The sequence below is a fragment of the Lolium perenne genome, chromosome 3 (assembly GCF_019359855.2).
Source record: "Lolium perenne isolate Kyuss_39 chromosome 3, Kyuss_2.0, whole genome shotgun sequence".
NCBI classification, from domain to species: domain Eukaryota; kingdom Viridiplantae; phylum Streptophyta; class Magnoliopsida; order Poales; family Poaceae; genus Lolium; species Lolium perenne.
The window spans coordinates 144,434,960-144,460,010 of record NC_067246.2 but is presented as its reverse complement, the minus strand read 5'-3'; the positions used below and the strand labels follow the sequence as shown (position 1 = coordinate 144,460,010).

Genomic DNA, 25,051 nt, shown 5'->3' with positions numbered 1-25,051 from the left:
GTGTTCAAGAACATCGATCACCGATCGGTGGATATCAACAAGGACTTGACATACCACGAAGTGCTGGTTCACATCTTGGAGGAAGCTTACAGAACCACCCGCACCCGAAGCATCAAGTTCCTGAAGATTCAGTGGAGCAATCATACCGAAGATGAAGCCACTTGGGAACACGAAGACTTCATGAAGAAGGAGTACCCAGATCTCTTTAGTACCTACTTTTCTTTTAGATCTCGGGACGAGATCTTTTGTAAGGGGGAAGGGTTTGTAACATCCCAAATTTCAATAAGAAGAAGAATTCCAGAGATCCAAAATTTAGAACCAACAAAAACTTTTATTTGCATATATTGCCATGCATAGGACTTGTGCATTTTGAGTGATATGCCATGATGATTGTTCTTATGCTTATGTGATCAACCCTAAAACCCTAAAGTGATCAAGTGAAGATCACAAACCAAATAAAATAAAAAGAGAAAGAAATCAAATAAGAATAAAACCCTAAAACCCTCACATATGGTTTATGCCATTTTTTCAAATCTTTACCCTAGACCAAGTTGGTCTTCACCATTAGTTGTATTATGTTACTAAACACTTATTACAACTTTTGGAATCAAAGAAACACAAATCAAATCAAATTCAAACTCAAATTGTGATCACATATGATAATGGTCAAATCTGCCATTTATATTCTGGTCACTACTTTGAGCCCTTGCATTTCAAGTTTTTCAAACTAAACTTTCCCAATTATTTGCACCTCATCCAAGAGCATATCAAGGTGAACAACTTTGGTAAAGACCACTATGCCAAAATCATATTGGATCAAAAACTATGCTCATGCAAAGTTGAGACTTTTTAACATATGCAACAATCTCACTTTGTGCAAATTTGCATTTCTTTGATTTTTAAAATTCCACCACCACACATGCTTGTCTCTGGTCACTTGCAACTCAACCAAACCCACCACTTTCAAATTTTAGAACCTTTTGAACTAAACCAAATTTGGCAAATTTTGCAAATTGCAAATATGGAATAAATTCAAACACTATTTGTATAGTGTTTGGCCCAACCCTATCTGCCCCAATCTACTCTACCCTGTCCCCTGGCCCTCTCTCTCTCACTCCGCAGCATAGCAACCCTAAGGGGGCAAGCCTAGCTTGCATGGCATGGCCATGCCAGCCATGTTCCCCCTCTTCTTCTCCCCTTCTACCCCAACTCTGGCCCTGGTGCCCAAACCCTCCACCGTGCCTCCCTAGCCACGCCTAGCAGCGCCATTGCCGCGAACGACGCCGACCATTGCCGGATTTTGCGCACCAAGATCTGCCCAGGATGCCGATGACGTCGCGCCAGTACACGCCGCGAACGCCACTGGCCACGCGCCGCCTCGCCAGCTCGTGCACGCCCTGGACCCCCGCTGAGCAGGTTGAGCATCGCCGTGCCACCGCAAGCCCGCCAGACACGCTCGAGAAGCCAACCCGTACCCGCCGTCGCCGGAGACGACGAGCACATCCCGCTTCTGCCGCGCCGTATCCCGCGACCACCTGACGGAATTAGGCGCCGCCCGACCAAGCTGTCGCCGCCAAACGGACCGCCTGGACACGCAGCACAGTACCCCGCCATCCTCTAGCTCGCTAGCTCGTCGGAGCAGCCGCGTCGATGTTGACCTCGTCACTGCCCCGCAGCACCTCCACGATTCTATAAATAGAGCGTTCCATGGACTCCACTGATACGTCTCCGACGTATCGATAATTTCTTATGTTCCATGCCACATTATTGATGTTATCTACATGTTTTATGCACACTTTATGTCATATTCGTGCATTTTCTGGAACTAACCTATTAACAAGATGCCGAAGTGCCAGTTGCTATTTTCTGCTGTTTTTGGTTTCAGAAATCCTAGTAAGGAAATATTCTCGGAATTGGACGAAATCAACGCCCAGGGTCCTATTTTGCCACGAAGCTTCCAGAAGTCCGAAGAGGAGACGAAGTGGAGCCACGAGGGGGCCACACCCTAGGGCGGCGCGGCCCCCCCCCCTTGGCCGCGCGGCCCTGTGGTGTGGGGCCCTCGTGCTGCCTCCTGACCTGCCCTTCCGCCTACTTAAAGCCTCCGTTGCGAAAACCCCAGTACCGAGAGCCACGATACGGAAAACCTTCCAGAGACGCCGCCGCCGCCGATCCCATCTCGGGGGATCCAGGAGATCGCCTCCGGCACCCTGCCGGAGAGGGGAATCATCTCCCGGAGGACTCTACGCCGCCATGGTCGCCTCCGGAGTGATGTGTGAGTAGTCTACCCCTGGACTATGGGTCCATAGCAGTAGCTAGATGGTTGTCTTCTCCCCATTGTGCTTCATTGTCGGATCTTGTGAGCTGCCTAACATGATCAAGATCATCTATCTGTAATCCTATATGTTGCGTTTGTTGGGATCCGATGAATAGAGAATACTTGTTATGTTGATTATCAAAGTTATATCTATGTGTTGTTTATGATCTTGCATGCTCTCCGTTACTAGTAGATGCTCTGGCCAAGTAGATGCTTGTAACTCCAAGAGGGAGTATTTATGCTCGATAGTGGGTTCATGCCTGCATTGACACTGGGACGATGACAGAAAGTTCTAAGGTTGTGTTGTGCTGTTGCCACTAGGGATAAAACATTGATGCTATGTCTAAGGATGTAGTTGTTGATTACATTACGCACCATACTTAATGCAATTATCTGTTGCTTTGCAACTTAATACTGGAGGGGGTTCGGATGATAACCTGAAGGTGGACTTTTTAGGCATAGATGCAGTTGGATGGCGGTCTATGTACTTTGTCGTAATGCCCAATTAAATCTCACTATACTCATCATGATATGTATGTGCATGGTCATGCCCTCTTTATTTGTCAATTTCCCAACTGTAATTTGTTCACCCAACATGATGTTTGTCTTTTGGGAGAGACACCTCTAGTGAACTGTGGACCCCGGTCCAATTCTTTATACTGAAATACAATCTACTGCAATACTTGTTCTACTGTTTTCTGCAAACAATCATCTTCCACACAATACGGTTAATCCTTTGTTACAGCAAGCCGGTGAGATTGACAACCTCACTGTTTCGTTGGGGCAAAGTACTTTGGTTGTGTTGTGCAGGTTCCACGTTGGCGCCGGAATCCCTGGTGTTGCGCCGCACTACATCCCGCCGCCATCAACCTTCAACGTGCTTTTTGGCTCCTCCTGGTTCGATAAACCTTGGTTTCTTTCTGAGGGAAAACTTGCTGCTGTGCGCATCATACCTTCCTCTTGGGGTTCCCAACGAACGTGTGAGTTACACGCCATCAAGCTCTTTTTCTGGCGCCGTTGCCAGGGAGATCAAGACACGCTGCAAGGGGAGTCTCCACTTCTCAATCTCTTTACTTTGTTTTTGTCTTGCTTAGTTTTATTTACTACTTTGTTTGCTGCACTAAGTCAAAATACAAAAAAATTAGTTGCTAGTTTTACTTTACTTTATTTGCTATCTTGTTTGCTATATCAAAAACACACAAAAATTAGTTACTTGCATTTACTTTATCTAGTTTGCTTTATTTACTACTACTAAAATGAGTAATCCTGAAGTTGAAGTTCGTACGTTTAAGCAACGAGGGGGAGAATGTTTAAGAGATGCTTGGTATAGAATTAGTGGTGCCCATAACAGGTGCACTAAGAAACACTCCACCACTATTTTACTCAGGAATTTTTATGTTGGTATCTCTAGCTGGAATAGGTATGTTCTTGATAGTCTCGCAAAAGGTGACTTCCTAAGTACTCCTGCATTGGAAGCTAGTTGCATTATTGAGAGTCTATTTGGAATACCCCCTGTTGATGAAGTTAAAACTGAAATCTCTCTTGAAGATGTTATGAAAAAATTGGAAACCATAGAGAAAAATTTTCCAAGTATTGAAGCTAAATTGGAAATGTTACTTGATAAAACTGATGAACTTGATAAATCCTTAGGAGGAATTGATGAAAGAATTAGTGTCCTAGGAACTTGTGTTGACCATGATGATCAAATCAATAGGATTGATGAACTTGAAAAAGCTATGGGAACCTTGGGTTCAACATTTTCTTCTCTTAAATATAAGGAGAAAGCTTATGTGGGTAAGGAGCAAAAGTTTATGTATGTCTCTAAAGTGCCTAAACCAAAGAAGTATTATTATAGGCCTAAAATTGACAAAGCCCTTAGTACCACTGCGGATGGGGGAGCTCATAATAACGATGCACCACCCTCCGATAATACTTGATACACACTTTCTGCGCCTAGCTGAAAGGCGTTAAAGAAAAGCGCTTATGGGAGACAACACATGGTTTTTACCTACAGTACTTTGTTTTTATTTTGTGTCTTGGAAGTTGTTTACTACTGTAGCAACCTCTCCTTATCTTAGTTTTGTGTTTTGTTGTACCAAGTAAAGTCGTTGATAGAAAAGTTCATACTAGATTTGGATTACTGCGCAGAAACAGATTTCTTTGCTGTCACGAATCTGGGCTGTTTTCCCTGTAGGTAACTCAGAAAATTATGCCAATTTACGTGAGTGATCCTCAGATATGTACGCAACTTTCATTCAATTTGAGAATTTTCATTTGAGTAAGTCTGGTGCCTTGATAAAATTAGTCAATACGAACTGTTCTGTTTTGACAGATTCTGCCTTTTATTTCGCATTGCCTCTTTTGCTATGTTGGATGAATTTCTTTGATCCATTAATGTCCAGTAGCTTTATGCAATGTCCAGAAGTGTTAAGAATGATTGTGTCACCTCTGAATATGTTAATTTTTATTGTCGCTAAGCCTCTAATGAGTTGTTCTAAGTTTGGTGTGGAGGAAATTTTCAAGGATCAAGAGAGGAGTATGATGCAACATGATCAAGGAGAGTGAAAGCTCTAAGCTTGGGGATGCCCCGGTGGTTCACCCCTGCATATATCAAGAAGACTCAAGCGTCTAAGCTTGGGGATGCCCAAAGCATCCCCTTCTTCATCGACAACATTATCAGGTTCCTCCCCTGTAACTATATTTTTATTCCATCACATCTTATGTGCTTTGCTTGGAGCGTCGGTTTGTTTTTGTTTTTGTTTTGTTTGAATAAAATGGATCCTAGCATTCACTTTATGGGAGAGAGACACGCTCCGCTGTAGCATATGGACAAGTATGTCCTTGGTTTCTACTCATAGTATTCATGGCGAAGTTTCTTCTTCGTTAAATTGTTATATGGTTGGAATTGGAAAATGATACATGTAGTAATTGCTATTAATGTCTTGGGTAATGTGATACTTGGCAATTATTGTGCTCATGTTTAAGCTCTTGCATCATATGCTTTGCACCCATTAATGAAGAAATACATAGAGCATGCTAAAATTTGGTTTGCATATTTGGTCTCTCTAAGGTCTAGATAATTTCTAGTATTGAGTTTGAACAACAAGGAAGACGGTGTAGAGTCTTATAATGTTTTCAATATGTCTTTTATGTGAGTTTTGCTGCACCGGTTCATCCTTGTGTTTGTTTCAAATAAGCCTTGCTAGCCTAAACCTTGTATCGAGAGGAAATACTTCTCATGCATCCAAAATACTTGAGCCAACCACTATGCCATTTGTGTCCACCATACCTACCTACTACATGGTATTTTCCGCCATTCCAAAGTAAATTGCTTGAGTGCTACCTTTAAAATTCCATCATTCACCTTTGCAATATATAGCTCATGGGACAAATAGCTTAAAAACTATTGTGGTATTGAATATGTAATTATGCACTTTATCTCTTATTAAGTTGCTTGTTGTGCGATAACCATGTTCACTGGGGACGCCATCAACTATTCATTGTTGAATTTCATGTGAGTTGCTATGCATGTTCGTCTTGTCTGAAGTAAGAGCGATCTACCACCCTATGGTTAAGCATGCATATTGTTAGAGAAGAACATTGGGCCGCTAACTAAAGCCATGATCCATGGTGGAAGTTTCAGTTTTGGACATATATCCTCAATCTCAAATGAGAAAATTATTAATTGTTGTTACATGCTTATGCATAAAAGAGGAGTCCATTATTTGTTGTCTATGTTGTCCCGGTATGGATGTCTAAGTTGAGAATAATCAATAGCGAGAAATCCAATGCGAGCTTTCTCCTTAGACCTTTGTACAGGCGGCATAGAGGTACCCCTTTGTGACACTTGGTTAAAACATGTGCATTGTGATGATCCGGTAGTCCAAGCTAATTAGGACAAGGTGCGGGCACTATTAGTACACTATGCATGAGGCTTGCAACTTGTAAGATATAATTTACATGATACATATGCTTTATTACTACCGTTGACAAAATTGTTTCATGTTTTTAAAATCAAAGCTCTAGCACAAATATAGCAATCGATGCTTTTCCTCTATGGAGGACAATTCTTTTACTTTCAATGTTGAGTTAGTTCACCTATTTCTCTCCACCTCAAGAAGCAAACACTTGTGTGAACTGTGCATTGATTCCTACATACTTGCTTATTGCACTTATTATATTACTCTATGTTGACAATATCCATGAGATATACATGTTATGAGTTGAAAGCAACCGCTGAAACTTAATCTTCCTTTGTGTTGCTTCAATGCTTTTACTATGAATTATTGCTTTATGAGTTAACTCTTATGCAAGACTTAATTGATGCTTGTCTTGAAGTGCTATTCATGAAAAGTCTTTGCTTTATGATTCACTTGTTTACTCATGTCATATACATTGTTTTGATCGCTGCATTCACTACATATGCTTTACAAATAGTATGATCAAGGTTATGATGGCATGTCACTCCAGAAATTATCTGTGTTATCGTTTTACCTGCTCGGGACGAGCAGAACTAAGCTTGGGGATGCTGATACGTCTCCGACGTATCGATAATTTCTTATGTTCCATGCCACATTATTGATGTTATCTACATGTTTTATGCACACTTTATGTCATATTCGTGCATTTTCTGGAACTAACCTATTAACAAGATGCCAAAGTGCAAGTTTTTTTTTTATGCTGTTTTTGGTTTCAGAAATCCTAGTAAGGAAATATTCTCGGAATTGGACGAAATCAACGCCCAGGGTCCTATTTTGCCACGAAGCTTCCAGAAGTCCGAAGAGGAGACGAAGTGGAGCCACGAGGGGGCCACACCCTAGGGCGGCGCGGCCCCCCCCCTTGGCCGCGCGGCCCTGTGGTGTGGGGCCCTCGTGCCGCCTCCTGACCTGCCCTTCCGCCTACTTAAAGCCTCCGTTGCGAAAACCCCAGTACCAAGAGCCACGATACGGAAAACCTTCCAGAGACGCCGCCGCCGAGCCCCTCTCCGCGGATCCACGAGATCTCCTCCGGCACCCTGCCGGAGAGGGGAATCATCTCCCGGAGGACTCTACGCCGCCATGGTCGCCTCCGGACTGATGTGTGAGTAGTCTACCACTGGACTATGGGTCCATAGCAGTAGCTAGATGGTTGTCTTCTCCCCATTGTGCTTCATTGTCGGATCTTGTGAGCTGCCTAACATGATCAAGATCATCTATCTGTAATCCTATATGTTGCGTTTGTTGGGATCCGATGAATAGAGAATACTTGTTATGTTGATTATCAAAGTTATATCTATGTGTTGTTTATGATCTTGCATGCTCTCCGTTACTAGTAGATGCTCTGGCCAAGTAGATGCTTGTAACTCCAAGAGGGAGTATTTATGCTCGATAGTGGGTTCATGCCGCATTGACACAGGACAAAGGATGTGAAAGTTCTAAGGTTGTGTTGTGCTGTTGCCACTAGGGATAAAACATTGATGCTATGTCTAAGGATGTAGTTGTTGATTACATTACGCACCATACTTAATGCAATTGTCTGTTGCTTTGCAACTTAATACTGGAGGGGGTTCGGATGATAACCTGAAGGTGGACTTTTTAGGCATAGATGCAGTTGGATGGCGGTCTATGTACTTTGTCGTAATGCCCAATTAAATCTCACTATACTCATCATGATATGTATGTGCATGGTCATGCCCTCTTTATTTGTCAATTGCCCAACTGTAATTTGTTCACCCAACATGCTGTTTGTCTTATGGGAGAGACACCTCTAGTGAACTGTGGACCCCGGTCCAATTCTTTATACTGAAATACAATCTACTGCAATACTTGTTCTACTGTTTTCTGCAAACAATCATCTTCCACACAATACGGTTAATCCTTTGTTACAGCAAGCCGGTGAGATTGACAACCTCACTGTTTCGTTGGGGCAAAGTACTTTGGTTGTGTTGTGCAGGTTCCACGTTGGCGCCGGAATCCCTGGTGTTGCGCCGCACTACATCCCGCCGCCATCAACCTTCAACGTGCTTCTTGGCTCCTCCTGGTTCGATAAACCTTGGTTTCTTTCTGAGGGAAAACTTGCTGCTCTGCGCATCATACCTTCCTCTTGGGGTTCCCAACGAACGTGTGACTTACATTTTCATGTGGTTGGCATCATATCTTAGAGAGGAGGGATTGATTTTAGATTCTAGGATCAAGGTGGAAGAGAAGCTCGCGTTTTTCTTGTACATGCTCTCCCACAATGCTTCATATGAAAAAATGCAATTAGAGTTTAAGCATAGTGGTTGGAGTTTCAGCAAGTATGTCACGGAGTTTTTCGATATTATTCCAACCTTGACAACAAGAATCGTGAAGCCTCTCAATCTCTATGAAACTCATCCAAGGATAGCTACAGACCGCCGCTTCTTCCCATACTTCCAGGTCTAGACTTGAAACCTTATTTTTCTACCAAAGCTTTTCTCTTATCTATTTCTTATGTTTTTCCCAAACTTCCCATATGCAGAATTGCATTGGTGCTATCGATGGGTCCCATGTGCCAGTTACAAGAACACCTAGCCGTGCTTCTCCATGGAGAAATAGAAAAGGCACCCTCAGCCAGAATTCAATGTTCACATGTGACTTTGACCTCAATGTAACCTATATTTCCTGCGGCTGGGAAGGGTCGGCTAGTGATGCTAGGGTGCTGAATTCTGCCATTCAAAGAGGTTTCACTGTCCCTGCTGGAAAATTTTATCTAGTTGATGGTGGCTATGGCAACACCCAATTCTTTCTTGCACCTTACCGAGGGGTTAGGTACCATCTGAAGGAATTTGGACGTGGTCGTCGGCGTCCACAAAACTATATGGAGTTGTTTAACCATCGCCATGCTGTCCTTAGAAACTGTATTGAGAGGCTTTTGGGAATTCTGAAAAAACGTTTTCCTATCCTTAAAGTTGGTACATTCCACAAAATATGAAATCAAGTTAGGATACCAGCCGCTGCAGCCATATTCCACAATATCATCAGACAACACAATGGTGATGAAGACTGGCTTGAAGACCAAGAGGATAACATAAACCCAGAAAATTTTGTGGATCTCCCTGACGGTGATGATGAGGTACAACAGGAAGATGTTGTACAGCTCCCGGGCAACCACGTGTTAGGCAACAATTTGAGGGATCAGATCGCTATACAAATGTGGAATGACTACCAAGCAGGAAACAATGCAAATGTGGAATAGCTAGTTGTGTGTTTCTTAATCTTCTAGTCTTGTGTTGTAATGATACACTATTCATGTTCTAGTCTTATGTTGTAATGGTGCACTATTTGTGTTTAATTTCTTCTAATAATGAACTTGGTGATACGCTTTTTTTTATAACATATTTTGTATTCAGTTTTGTGTATTCAATTTTTTATACTTTACCTAAACTAGATATGGAAACAAAAGGGTCCAACACGGTTCACCCGGCTCCAAAGACGGTGTGTAAGAAAAGGAAATCTCCTAAGCAAGGGAAAAAGAAGTCTCCTAAGCAAAGAAAAATGAAATCTCCACAAGGTAGTAAAAATATATTTCTACTGACCATTCATGGCTTCATTCATGGCTTACTGATAGATCATTTTGTGTATGTTTGTGCAGGTGCAAAGCCAAGAGCACAATGGAATATTTTGCTTGAGAAGTCACTTGTTGAGATACTCCATGAGCATGACACTCCGTATCATAGAGGCCAGAATGGTTGGAGCGGTGAATCATGGTCAGCAATGGTGGATATGTTCCACCGACGAAATCCACATGTGAGGTTTGACAAGTCCCAGGTTCATGACAAGGAGAAGGAGCTCAAAAGGGATTATAGAATGCTGAAAGATGCCCTTGGGCAAAGTGGAGTTGGGTGGAATGAGAGCAAGTTCATGTTGGATGCTGAACCTCATCTATGGGATAATCTGGCAATTGTAAGTTATTGTGCAATTGTCGTTCTACTAGAATTCTACTTGCAATATTTTGGTCCAAGTTTAATCCTTCATTTATATATTGCAGTCATTTGGTCCAAGAATCTTGAAGTTTAAGAAAAAGCCCTTTCCTCTTTATGAGACACTTGCAAATCTCTACCATAGTAAGCCCTTTCCTCTTTCCTGTCGGTTTCTTCTCTGTTGCTTTTCCTTTGTCCTCTTGATATTTTGCAAACTAACATCATTTTCTTTTTGATGGATTTACAGAACACACCGCTGAGGGAAACTTCAACTTTACCTCTACCGCTGACCAAAAACCACACATGGATATCGAAACTGATTCTGATGATGATGATGAAAATAGGGATGCTGATTTCGAGATCTTAGAGCAACCACATGTGGAGCATGTACAGGATAATCAGGTCAACCAAAGACAGGTTGGGTTGGAGGCTGGGTTGGAGCATGTACTGGCTACTCAAACACAAGCTAGTGTGACAAGTGTAGAGGCGAATCAAAGAAATGGTGCTGGTCCCTCAACAAACAAGCCAAGAAAACGCAAGAGCAGCCCCAAGATGAAACCTAAGAGTACTGGAGATGCATTAGTTGGAGTCATTGACCGGTTTGTCAACATCAAAGAGAAAGAAGTCAACAATGAAGCTGCTCAACAATTCACCATAAGCAAATGCATCGCTGCCTTGAGAACCTTGGAAGGTTTTGATCCTGCTAAAAAACCAAAAGCCTTTGTGGTCTTCAAAAGTGTCGATAATCGCGAGATATTTCTCAGCTCCGTCGAGGATAATGATGGCAGTGCACTAGCTTGGCTTAATGGTGAGATGGCCATGTTACCATGAGGTAATAGCCTCATTGTCTCTCTCCCTTTATTACAAAGGCACTTAACAATTCAATAGCTTTATTCTCATTTCATTGCTAGGCATCTTGAGACTTTTGAGTATACATGTTGGAACCAGTGTTTATATATATGTCGCCCTAGTATGTTGTTTTTAATTTCTCCTGCTAGTCAACAACTAACATTGCTACTTCACGGTACCAGAAAAATGCATGCTTTGCTGTTGTACTATAACCATACTGGATGCTTAGAATGATGGGAAGTCACAATACATGGTCATTTTAATCACAATACATGGTCCTTTTATTCCTGGAGTATGTAGCTCACTTTCCTGGAGTATTTACCATTCCTAAAATAGTTTTATGATGAAAATTGTGTGCAAAATCAGTGGAGACTGCATCCATGAAATTTTGTTTCATAGAAAGACCTGAAAGTGCCAATGGTTTATAGTAAGTGCATGTGTGTCTTCTGTCCAACATTGCGTAGACAAGGCGATGGTATATTCGGTAACTACGATGGCACGTAGACAAGGCAGTGGTATATTCAGCATCTATTGTTTTCGCTGCAGAAACCGGTCTGTTGTTTGCCTAGTTCTCGCTGCGGAGGCATGATAAGACTGCATTGGCTAAGAACTTAGCACGATATGCCGAGTAGTAAATCTGCAGATCTTTTTGGGCGCTATAACCTGTGATTTTGATGTCCAAACAAGCACGCATAGAGTAGCTTGCTCAATTTGTTTAACGCATATGCATCTTCTTTTCTATGACTGAGCTTGCCATGTGTTTATCCTGCACTTCAATGTAAAACCGATTCTTGCTAGTGAAACTTGAAGCCGGTGTTTCATTATTTTTTCTATTTTCAAGTTTTATACAAAGAATTGTCTTCTTGATCTTGCTGTTGGATTGATCTAATTCCGCTTCACTGTTTTTGCTATTTCAGCTGACGATACATGGATGTTTTTTGAAGATCACATGAACAAAATGAACAGAGTTTCCAAGAGTTTCCAAAATGAACAGAGTCTCCTAATTTATGCCGAACCGTTGCGCATTACATGACTGAAAATTTGTGTTTTAATTCCTGATGCATGTTGGATGTTTACTATACAGACTTGGGTTAAATTGTTGCCATAAAAATTGAATCTTTTGTAACTTACGCTGAAATATCTTCATTGTTTCTTGTCTTGCTGTTATGAGCTTGAGCTTGTGCACAAACCCTGAGTACCAAATGCGTGTTTTTCAAAACAGGGGATTGGGGATTGGCAGGGGATAATATTTGTGGGGATTGAGTGACAGGTGGGGATTAACCCAATCCCCTAGGGGATTATCCCCACTAATCCCCACTAATACTCCACTACCAAACAAGGCCTTATGGAGTGTGCTTTTTCTGTTCTTTCTGTCTTCCTTTATATATTGTTAGGTTCTACGAGGTATACACAGGGCCGGTCCTGATGTTTCGAGGGCCCGGGGCGAAACGGTAACCTAGGGCCCCTTAATACAATCATCATAATAACAATTAATACAAGTGTCCATAAAATGTTAGGACACTTAAACTATCCATAAAATCCAGATAACTTATATATATTATGATGAAAATTTTCTTCTAACATTTCTAGATACAAACTCATATATGATGCCATATCTTTTTTTTTTTTTGAAACGGGCAAAAAAGCTTTTGCCTTATATTAATATAGGAGAAGTAAACAAGGGGGTGGCCGAGGCCAAAAGAAAAGAGAACAAAACAGGGGGGGAACACAAAACCCCACCTAAGAAGGCCACAAGAAAGATCAGCCTAAGAGAACTGCTAGTCCTTTTGCGCCGGCAAGGACCCAATCCTTGCCCTCCTCCCTTATTTTGTGCATGATCACCGAGGGTAAGGAGAATTTGTTGTTGAAAACTCGCTCATTCCGCTCCTTCCAAATCTCCCAGGAGATGAGCATGATAGCCGTCCTAAGACCCTTGGGAGAGGAGGTGGAGGTATTGGCCATAGCTTGCCAATACTCAAACACCTTCGGTCTCACAGTGTCGAGGCAAAGGGTAAGATCCGGACAAGTGAGCCACGACGCCGCTGCATTCCATATTCTTTTGGAGAAGCGACATTCAAAGAGGATATGACGAGCCGTTTCTGGGGAACATCTACACAGCTGGCAAGTAGGATGGTGTGGCCATCCCCTTTTGGCAAGGCGGTCGGCAGTCCAGAGGCGGTTTTGGACAGCAAGCCAGGCGAAGAAACGACACTTCGGAGGGGCCCAGGTCTTCCATACGATGTTGCCGAAGGGGCAAGGAAGGGCCACCAAGAACTAGGCTTTGTAGGCAGAGCTGGCTGAATAGCATCCATTGGGAGTTAGAGTCCAGGTTATGGCATCCTCGGCCTCGGGATTAAGATTGACGTTCGCGATAAGGTCCCAAAGGCGGATGTACTGTTCCATGTGCTCCACGGTAAAGGTCTCGACCGCAATGTCGGCCACCCAATTCTGTCCGTCCAGGGCGTCGCGAACAGTCCTGTTCTTCCTTTTAGATACCTTAAAGATCAGAGGGGCAACATCCTTAGGAGGGGCTCCATTGAGCCAGGAAGATGACCAAAAGGAAGCTTTAGCACCGTTGCCAATCGTGACCCGGGTTGCAGCGTTGAAAAGATCCAGGTCGGAGGCGTCATTTGGCGTTTCCGAACCCACCCACGGTTTTTCCGGTGCTGTCCATTCATACCAAAGCCATCGAAGCCTCAAGGCACGAGAGAATTTCTCCAGGTCCAGGATCCCGAGACCTCCAAGCTCCTTGGGACGGCAGATTTTCTGCCAGTTGACCTTCCATCTACCCCCACTTACCGCCTCCTTGCATGCCCACAGCATGCCGCGGCTGATTTTCGCAAAAGCCTTCAAGATGCCTTTGTCTGCTTTTAGGGCTGTCAGTAGAAATATAGGCATAGAGGAAAGCACCGATTTGACAAAGGCGGTGCAGCCGGCGCGGTTGAGGAACCTTCCCTTCCATGGGTTTAAGCGCGCCACCGCTTTATCAATGTAAGGTTGAAGATCCGCCCGTTTTAGCCGCCCAAGAGAGAGAGGCAATCCCAGATATTTTATGGGGAAAGATGCAGTTGCAGCTGGGAAGTGGATCAAGATTTCCGCTAGATTTATGTCAGCGCATTGGATGGGGGCGATGGAGCTTTTTGCGACATTAGTCACCAGCCCCGTAACCTCTCCAAACTGCTGCAGAATATTAGCGAGACCCGAAAGATCATGACCCCTACATTTCATGATGCCATATCAGTATCATTGTGACTAATTATTAACTTTGACTCGAGTAATACCGTCGCAGTGGCTAGTGGGCGCAATAAGGTTTTCTTGTGGTGTGGCCGTATGAGAGCCGGTGATGGTATATCAATAACATATGAATAATTAGATGCATTTTTGTTGTTGTTTAGATCACATCTTCTAGTTGTTTTCAGCACAGCCCATCGGGCGGTGAACCATCTATTATTCGCCTTGTGTGTGACAATGACCTCTAATTAACACCCAGCATGTTAGGCGCTGGTTGTGCTTATCATAGCAGGTTTGGGTCTTCTACCTTTTGCAACGGCTAGAACAATCGACGTGAGAAGAATAGGTTTTTTTGGAAGGGGGAAATAGAATTGGAAATGTGCTTATTGTGTGTTGTGCAACGAGCCATGAAACGTTATTGTGGCAAGTTTATCTTTAAGCGGAGAATTTTGTTTTTCTGAGCGGATACTTAATCACATCGTAGTTTTGTTTTCAGCAGAAAGCTAACAAAACAGAAAAGGCCTGTACTAACGAATCAAAAAGCCCATGTTCCAGCCCAATGGAAAGAGGTAACGCTGTCCTCGTCTCCCTGAACAGACCGAAGGAAAGAACTCGAGCGTCTCTAATGGCGCCCCGCCGCCGCCAGCCCGCCACACTAGCTCCAAGCTCCTCCCCTGCCGCGTATGCATACCTAGAAGGGGCCCCTTGGTCCCAGGGGCCCGGGGCGGCCGCCCCTCCCGCCCCCCCTAGGGCCGGCCCTGGGTATACATACTCCCTCCATTGTATAATTTGTGTCCCTTATTTGCATGTATCTATGCATAAAATATGTCTAGATATATTCAAATCTGCAACAAGAATTACAGAACGAAGGGAGCACATGTGTGCTAAGGGACCGTGTACTCTTCAGGAATTGTAGTGTTCGAGACCTTTTTATAGCCATGTAAAACGAAGAGATGGTGTTTTGGTTCCTAGGTGTATATAAAAAAATGCACTCCAAAAAAATATTTGGCATGTACACACACATACGTTATGTTCATACACAAAAGTTTTTGGAAAAAAACATTTTATGTGGCCTGTGTAAAAATGATTTTAAAAATTCTTGACTAGCTAGTCATATTGGAGCATTGAAAAATAATTGCCACAACCCACAAAAAATGTTTTTTTCCCTGAATCTTTGTGTGCGAACATAAAATGTTTGGGTGTACACACAAGTTTTGCAGAATTGTTTGACCTTCGAAAATATGTTTTCCTAGCAACGGGTTCATATACATCCAGGAACTATATAGGATATCCAAAGTTATAATGAATATTCCTTTAAGTACCAGAGTGCAAGCGTATGCTCGTGGGAAATAAGAAGCATCTTGCACTCTTTGGTCCTAGCATTGTGGAAAGAATGGAGTCTATACAGTTCACATCGTATGCTCGTGGGAAATAACAAGCAAGGATTGGCTCGAGCATCGGTCAGGTTGTTCAAATGCTCAAGATATCCAAAAATCGTGGGCAGAACTCTGGAAAGTGAAAGTCCTGTCTAAGGTGTGTGTATTTTCTTCGACATTGTATCATACATCCTTACCAAGTGGGGATGGTTGGATGAGGAAGAATATGGCTACAACAAATATATGTTCAACCTACAATTATGCGGAGGACTCATGGCGTCACACATTGATAAACTACTATACGACTGGAAGTGTTTGTGCCCTTGTGGACGAAGAGCTCACGAAGCATATGGTTTGTAAACAATTTCAATATGCTAGGTTATGATATTCTTGTTGTTCGATACTTCATGCCAAGAATGATCTAGCAATGGTTTTGGCAGTGATGTGGGCGATCTAGTGGGCTCAAAGGAGGGCTAATGGGTTGTCCATGACAATGAATTTTAGAGTCCTCCTTTAACTATGTGTTTTGTCAATATATACCTCTAGGAGATGGAAGTTTCCGTTGTTGGTTCGAGTCGAAAGAATCTTCCTAGGAGACATGAACATGAGAAGAGAAAGTGGATCCCTCCATGTGATGGTTTTATTTAAATTAATGTGGATGCATGTTTAGCTCGTGAGGGTGATAGAGGAGCGGTTGATGTGGTGTGTCGTGGCATTAATGATTTATTCTAGGGGTCTCGGCTGTTGTTTACTATTGGAAACACTAATCCGACTTCTCCTCATCCTCCAACTCATTCGTAAGGCGGTTGTATTCTTCTGTGTCCATAGTGGAAGCATTGTCAGAGATTGGGCTTAGGTTACCAAGGATCGATTCTTCTTTGTCTCCGGCATCCTCTTGCTGATCCGGAGCATCGCTATCTCCGGTAGCTTCAACCTGCATGGGCCCGGCTCCATCCTGAGGAGGGACGGTTCCTGCGATATGTGCGAGGAAGTGCACGGAGTGGCACCTTTGCTTTTCTAACACCTGGGAGACCCAGGATTGGTTTTCCACCGTAATTTGCTGCTTAGGGCGGATTGGGTGGGTTTTGAAATTTCCAGATCTAAGGCGGAATCTTACTTTGGAAGTTCCCGCGTCTCAGATCAGATCTTCGCGACTGCGTCCTGCTCAGCGACGGTCGCGTCAGCATGACTTACCAGGGCGTTTCCGTCGGAATCGATGGTCTCGCCGATGAAGATGTGAATGCCACCGATAGGGACGATGGAGAGCTTGATGGGGTCGGTTTTAGCCGGAATCTAGCACTCGTCCTGAGGGACGATCGGAAAATTCCCGGCGTAAAGGACACGCCCCAAAGCGATGGAGTCGTCGTAGCTTCCCATGGCGGAACCCTCCCGGTTCCGACCTCCAGACGCCGCTGGCCTCACGGTGGGCGCCAACTGTCGTAGCCTATTCGACGATACCTCGGAGGAGGGATCCTCACGAGGGGGAGAAGAAGTAGGGGCCATCGGAGGGAGAGTCCTCGGGACGGTGGTACACGATTTACCCAGCTTCGGAACACCTGCACGATGACAGGGCCTACTGCTGCTTGTTTGGAATTATCTGGGCGCTTTCGCGTTGTTACAATGAGTTGTGGTTGTGCCTCTAGGGCTCCCGGGATCCGGCTTATAAAGGCGTCAGGATCTAGGGTTTACACGGAGAGTCCTAGCCGGAATACAAGATGCCTAACTACGGAATATTACATTGCCGTGCACGTTAAGGGTCCACCTTCCGTTATACGCCGTAATGGATTCGGATACTTCATGGGCCTTCACGGATCCGACTACCTGCATAGATCGGTTGAGATCCGGCTCCTGTTCCTGGGCTGGACTTCATCCATCTTCTATCAACAGCAACTAGGCCGCCCGATGGGCCATATGCCACCATCACCATTTGTGGGTCACCCGGACTTGCCGGATCTAGACCACATCGTTGATATACCCATAAAGTATACCCACAACACTCTCAATCGTAATGTACAAAGGGCCCAAGTTGCTTAAGACGGTCTGGAAGTTACAAAAAACATGAAGGGTGTTCCATGAAGATATGCGCTGATTATTCTTCGTGAGATCAAGCTCAGGATAAATCTCTTCTAGGAGGTTCTTTTAGATTTCCAGAAGATTTCTTTTATACATGAACAACGGATTTCCAACATCGATGCTCATAACCTAGCAAATGCACCCTGTCTTCAAGAGGGAGCTATATATGTGTGGCTTTTGAATACGCCGGGTATTACTTGTACCTCCCTAAACATTTTGATTGAATAAAATATTGTGTTCATTCTTTTAAAAAAAAGAGATTTTTTCTGGCAATGCACATTACACTTGAGAAGTGTGTGAAACTAACATGTAAAGTACACGACGGTAACTCATGAAGTACATGTACACTAGTTTTGTAAGTACGCATGATCATAAAACAAGCTCACTGTAACCTATCCACACAAGAGCTAGTTTAAAATATAGCAGCGGTGACTCAACGTGAAAAAAGATTCGTAATTCAGAACATGTTTCAGTTTGATTTTTCACTTTTAGAAATACAAGATTCTTTTTAACCTCATTACCTCCACTATGGAATGCTGGAATCCCTAATTCTTTCTTCCATCCACCCTAACTACGCTGCATGTTGCGATGAGAGCGACCTCGAAACTAACCATTTAGAAGAGTGGTTTCTAACGATTTTGTTCCCACTTACCACAGGGGCGTATGACATCTCTCCGGCTGTGGTAATGGGCTCGGCCCAACAAGAAAGAAATTTTCCCTTTTTATTTTGCAGTTGTTTACCCCTTTAGTGTTATCGTGTTTAAATATTTATTTCCATATGAATGGCAACATTATTTGTCAATGCCTAAATTTGTTAAGGTTTTTTCATTTATCTGTTTTGAGAAAACATAAAAATAATTGACACACATAAACAATTCTTCTAAAATATCCGAACATATTTTAAAACTTAAGCAAACATTTAATATATGAATGTGAGTATCTTTTCCTCAGCTCTTATTTTACCCCTTTTGGTATATTCTGCGATACGTGAAACAACTTTTCAGAAAATCATGAACATTTATTTCCATATACACTAACATTTATTTTGAAAATGTATGAAAATTTATTTTTGTAATGCATAGTACTCCCTCCGTCCAACAAATAATTTCTCAACTTTGTCTGCGTCTAGATACATTCAAACGTCTAGATGCATCCAAATTAGACAAAGTTGACACGTCCTTTGTTGAACATGGAGAATAATTAAATAAACCTAAATATAAGTAAAATACATAAATCAGAGAAGAAACAAGTGAAATAAGAATATAATAATGAAAAGAACACGTAGCCTAGCATGGGTATAAGGAAAATAGATAAATAAGAGAAAACAAGTAAAAACAAAATAAAAAAGAATAAGCAAACCAACATAGGCCGACCTATTTAACCAAAATAGATACATTTGTATCTAGATAAAGGTTAAGTCAATTAATATGAATATGAGGGAGTAATTAGAATCAGATCCGATTTAACTGGAACCAACATTTATGTATCTAATTCGGTCATCAATCTTGGATAATCCAATTTAGTTTGGGTTGGTTCGGTTTTTGCTCCAGCGTACCCGAAATATCCGATGAAACCGAAGTCCATGTGAAGAGCTTCTTTTTAGCAGAAGTACACCTGAAATGTAGAACTCCCTAGTTGTCAAAACAAAAACAAGAGCAGAAGTCCCTAGTCGGGCCAGGCTATTCCAGGAGGCAGCCTCCCTCCTCAAAAAACCCCACGCGGCCGGCATTGCACAGTGTGTATAGCTTTCAGCCTCCCTCCTCTCAGGCCGAAATCCTATTCACCGCTTAATGCGGGCGATCGCTCCCGCCTGAAGCGATATCTGTTGGGCCAGGCCCATTTTTATTTTCGCCTCGTGCTTGCGATTTCCGTTGGTCCACGCTAGTTTCAAGTTGAGAGTTTATTATCCGGTTTTTCTGTACCTGCCTTTTCTTCTACACTAGGATTTCTGGTCCGGGTTTTCTGTTTTTATTTTTTGTTTTTTTCTGGTGATAATTTTCTTTTTTCCAGTCATTTTTAACTTTTATTTTCCTTGAACTTTTTTTAATATTGAATTTTTTAATTTTGAACAGTTTTCAATTCTGAGCATCTTTTAGTTTTAAATTTTCTAGATTTTGAACATTTTATATTTAATGTTTTTTGAACTTTTTCAAACTTTTAACATTTTAAATTTTGAACTTTTTCAAATGTAAACTTTTTCGTATTTTGAACATTTTTTTACTTTTGAACATTTTTAATTTCGAACTTATTCAAATGTAAACTTTTTCGTATTTTGAACATTATTTTACTTTTGAATATTTTTCAGTTTTGAATGTTTTGTTCTGTTTTGATTTTTGTTCGGTTTGATTTTCGTTCGATTTGATTTCTGTTTAGATATTTGGAAATCGAAGCTACATACAACGACACACGAGTCACCTACGTGGAGGCCTGACCTAGTTTAAAGATCATGCCGGACCGATTATCTCGCGCTTAAGGCATGAAATAGAAATACCAGGCCGCGCAGTGCGCTGCTCCTTTCAGATGGGGAACAAAACAACACGCGCAATCTGGCCCGCTTTGGAGTCATGCGGCCATCCATTCCATGCGCCGGTGCGGGCCAAATCATGTCGACGTCCTCCTTCCAGTCCACAACCCGCGCAACCGAAATCCCCGACTCCCCGCGACCCAACGTTAGGTTTTGTTTCCGCGCGAAAATTCCTATTCTCCGCTTATAGTCAGAGGGATACGATGCTCCGCACATGGGCAGTCATTTCTGTGCCGGCCCATTTAGAGAGGGAGTGTGTTTTATTTCTGGTTTGTCTTCCCTTTAGCCGGTTTTCTCTTGTTTCTTTTTTGCGTTTTTCTTCTGGTTGTTGGTGGTTTTCTAATTTTTCTATCAGTTTTTTGATTTTTTTTTTCAACCTAAACTTTTTCAAATTTGAATTTTCACCTTTTGATCCTTTTAAATCCGATCATTTCTCAAATTTTGAACCTTTTTGAACTTTGAACATTTTTTAATTCGAACATTTTTAGATTCGTTTTCTTTGATTTGAACATTTTTTGAATTCAAACATTTTTTAAATTCAAACATTTTTCAGAATCGAACATTTTTAGATTTGAACATTTTTTAAAATATGAACATTTTTTAGATTTGAACACTTTTTGGATTTGAAAATTTTATATATGAACATTTCAAAATCTGAACGAATTTAAATTTAATTTTTTTAGAGTAATACAATTTTCAAATTTAAACAGTTTTTAGATTTAAACATTTATTTAAACTATATAGAAAATATAAGAAAACAAATTAGCGAAACCTTAGTAAAGGTCAGCAGCGCACCACTACTTGTTTTTTTTTTGAAACCAGCAGCGCACCACTACTGTGAAAGTATAGCTTCAGCTGCGAGCGTGCGTAACATGGGCCTTAGCCCATCTTAGGCCGGCACATCGGATTCTCTAAGCGGAACCGTCCGGAATCATCGCTTAAGGCGGTCAATAGGAGCACCCCTCGCTCACGTGCTCCACCTAGATGGGCCTAGCCCATCAGCGACTAAGGAAAGAATCGCCAAAAAAAAAGGTGATCACTGATCAAGTGATCAACCATCTACATAAGCGAGCGAGCGAGCTAGCTTTGAAAAAAAAGACGATAAGATGAAGGTTCATGCTATTAAGAAAAAGGTTAAGATTTTTTAAAAGTTCACTACTAGAAAAAAACTCCAAACTTCAAATTGTTCACCGGTTTAAAAAGGTTCGGACTGAAAAAAGTATCTACTAGGAAAAAAGTTATAAACTAAAAAAATTCACAGTTAATAAAGTTTCAAAAAGATTACGATTTTTAAAAAATTGTGCACTAGGATAAAAAGGGTTCATATTTAAAAAGGAGTTCTCTAGGAAAAAAAGTTAAAATTTAAAATTGTTCAGGGTTAATAAAGTTTCAAAAATATGATTTCAAAGAATTGTTCATCTACTAAAAAATATTCAAAAGTTAATAAAGTTTCTAAAAAATGATTTTGAAAAATTATCCGGGGATCAAACTTATTCGAAGATTTAAAAATGTTCACATGATAGTAAAGTTTCTTAAAATAATTCATGATTTTAAAAAATTGTTCATCAAGCAAGAAAAGGTTTAAATTTTAAAAATGTTCCCTTGGTAATAAAAAGGTTCAACTTTTAAAATTTATTTCATGGAAAATAGGGAAAAATACTCCCTCTGATCCGTATTAATTATCTCTATTATGGATATATCTAGACACATATTAGTTTTAGATACATCCATACTATCAACAAGTAATACGAATCAGAGGGAGTAACAGGAAGAAAAGAGAAAAGAAAGAACAAGAAAAAATGGAAAAAATAGCAAACAACAAAATGAAATAGCAAAATCGAGAAAAAGTCCATGCGGAGCGAACTAGGTCGAGCCCACCCATGGATTGTCCATGGGGGGGGGGGGGGTCCTAAAACTCTCACACTGAGTGAAATATAGCACTCGCTCATCTCCCCCTTCGACTCCCTCCTGTGGTACTACGAGTCCATGTTTGTGCACTGCCATGCGGCCTCCCCAGTTGCCGTTGCCTATTCGATGAGGAGGGATGATACGTCTCCGACGTATCGATAATTTCTTATGTTCCATGCCACATTATTGATGATATCTACATGTTTTATGCATACTTTATGTCATATTTATGCGTTTTCCGGAACTAACCTATTGACGAGATGCCGAAGTGCCAGTTCCTGTTTTCTGCTGTTTTTGGTTTCAGAAATCCTAGTAAGGAAGTATTCTCGGAATCGGACGAAATCAACGCCCAGCATCCTATTTTTCCACGAAGCTTCCAGAACACCCGAGAACCGTCAGAGGGGGGCCACAGGCCCACCAGACCATAGGCCGGCGCGGCCTGGGGGTGGCCCGCGCCCCACTATGGTGTCGTCGCCTCGTTGACATTCTGACGCCGCCTCTTCGCCTATTTAAGCCCCCTCGACCTAAAACCTCGATACGAAAAAGCCACGGTACGAGAAACCATCCAGAGCCGCCGCCATCGCGAAGCCAAGATCTGGGGGACAGGAGTCTCTGTTCCGGCACGCCGCCGGGACGGGGAAGTGCCCCCGGAAGGCTCCTCCATCAACACCACCGCCATCTCCATCAATGCCGCTGTCTCCCATGAGGAGGGAGTAGTTCTCCATCGAGGCTCGGGGCTGTACCGGTAGCTATGTGGTTCATCTCTCTCCTATGTACTTCAATACAATAATCTCATTAGCTGCCTTACATGATTGAGATTCATATTATGATGCTTGTAATCTAGATGTCGTTATGCTAGTCAAGTGAATTTTACTTATGTGATCTCCGGAGACTCCTTGTCCCACGTGTGTAAAGGTGACAGTGTGTGCACCGTGTGGGTCTCTTAGGCTATATTTCACAGAATACTTATTCACTGTTATGAATGGCATAGTGAAGTGCTTATTTATATCTCTTTATGATTGCAATGTGTTTTGTATCACAATTTATCTATGTGCTACTCTAGTGATGTTATTAAAGTAGTTTTATTCCTCCTGCACGGTGTAATGGTGACAGTGTGTGCCCCGTGTTAGTACTTGGCGTATGCTATGATTGTGATCTCTTGTAGATTATGAAGTTAACTATTGCTATGATGGTATTGATGTGATCTATTCCTCCTACATAGTGTGAAGGTGACAGTGTGCATGCTATGTTAGTACTTGGTTTAGTCGTGTTGATCTTTCATGCACTCTAAGGTTATTTAAATATGAACATTGAATATTGTGGAGCTTGTTAACTCCGGCATTGAGGGTTCGTGTAATCCTACGTAATTAGTGGTGTTCATCATCCAACAAGAGAGTGTAGAGTATGCATTTATCTATTCTGTTATGTGATCAAAGTTGAGAGTGTCCACTAGTGAAAGTATGATCCCTAGGCCTTGTTCCTAAATACTGCTATCGCTGCTTGTTTACTGTTTTACTGCGTTACTACTGCTGCGTTACTAATGCTTGTTTACTGTCCTGGGCAAAGCACTTTTCTGGTGCCGTTGCTACTTATTCATACCACCTGTATTTCACTATCTCTTCGCCGAACTAGTGCACCTACTAGGTGTGTTGGGGACACAAGAGACTTCTTGCTTTGTGGTTGCAGGGTTGCATGAGAGGGATATCTTTGACCTCTTCCTCCCTGAGATCGATAAACGTTGGGTGATCCACTTAAGGGAAACTTGCTGCTGTTCTACAAACCTCTGCTCTTGGAGGCCCAACACTGTCTACAGGAAAAGGAGGGGGCGTAGACATCAAGCTATTTTCTGGCGCCGTTGCCGGGGAGGAAAGGTAAAAGGCACTCATACTCCGGTCCCTGTGTAATGCATTTTCTGGCGCCATTGTGTGTGTGCTCGAAGCTATTTCCTTTAGATCCTGCAATTGCAACTTTTTGTTTCTTGTTTACACTAGTAAGGCATAATGGAAAACAACAAAAATATGAGAGATCTTTATGAACTTTATCTTGAATTAGGACATGATGTGTTTGAAGAGAGAATTAAAAAACCCATGGAACTTTATATGCATGCTAATGGGAATGTTATTAATATGAATGCTTTGAACACTATTGTTGCTAATGCTATGGAAAATTCTAAGCTTGGGGAAGCTGGTTTTGATGAGCATGATCTTTTTAGTCCCCCAAGCATTGAGGAGGAAATTTACTTTGGTGATACTTTGCCTCCTATTTATGATGATTATAATGATAGTGGTCTTTTGTTGCCACCTGTTGTGGAGGATAAATTTGATTATGAATACAATATGCCTCCTATATTTGACGATAGCTACTTTGTTGAATTTGATCCCACTACAACTAATAAAATTGATTATGCTTATGTGGGTAGTAATAACTTTATGCATGAGACTCATGATAAGAATGCTTTATGTGATAGTTATATTGTTGAGTTTGCTCATGATGCTACTGAATATTATTATGAGAGAGGAAAATATGGTTGTAGAAATTTTCATGTTACTAAAATACCTCTCTATATGCTTAAAATTTTGAAGCTACACTTGTTTTATCTTTCTATGCTTGTTGCATTATGCTTCTTGAACTTGTTTATTTACAAGATTCCTTTTCATAGGAAGCATGTTAGACTTAAATGTGTTTTGAATTTGCCTCTTGATGCTCTCTTTTGCTTCAAATACTATTTCTTGCGAGTGCATCGTTAAATCTGCTGAGCCCATCTTAATGGCTATAAAGAAAGAACTTCTTGGGAGATAACCCATGTGTTTATTTTGCTACAGTACTTTATTTTATATTTGTGTCTTGGAAGTTGTTTA

At 41.8% G+C, this 25,051-nt stretch overlaps 1 protein-coding gene and 1 pseudogene across 1 annotated transcript; both read left to right on the top strand.

The window, feature by feature from the left end:
* Positions 1 to 8,428: 8,428 nt before the first annotated feature.
* LOC139838494 (uncharacterized) lies at positions 8,429 to 9,629 on the top strand (annotated as a pseudogene).
* Positions 9,630 to 9,702: 73 nt separating this feature from the next.
* On the top strand, positions 9,703 to 12,221 carry LOC127327045 (uncharacterized). Its single transcript, XM_071827366.1, has 5 exons — positions 9,703 to 9,823; positions 9,905 to 10,215; positions 10,301 to 10,376; positions 10,480 to 11,064; positions 11,999 to 12,221. Exons 1-4 carry the CDS (start codon positions 9,703 to 9,705, stop codon positions 11,061 to 11,063), a joined length of 1,092 nt encoding a protein of 363 aa, XP_071683467.1. The 3' UTR covers position 11,064; positions 11,999 to 12,221.
* Positions 12,222 to 25,051: the final 12,830 nt, after the last annotated feature.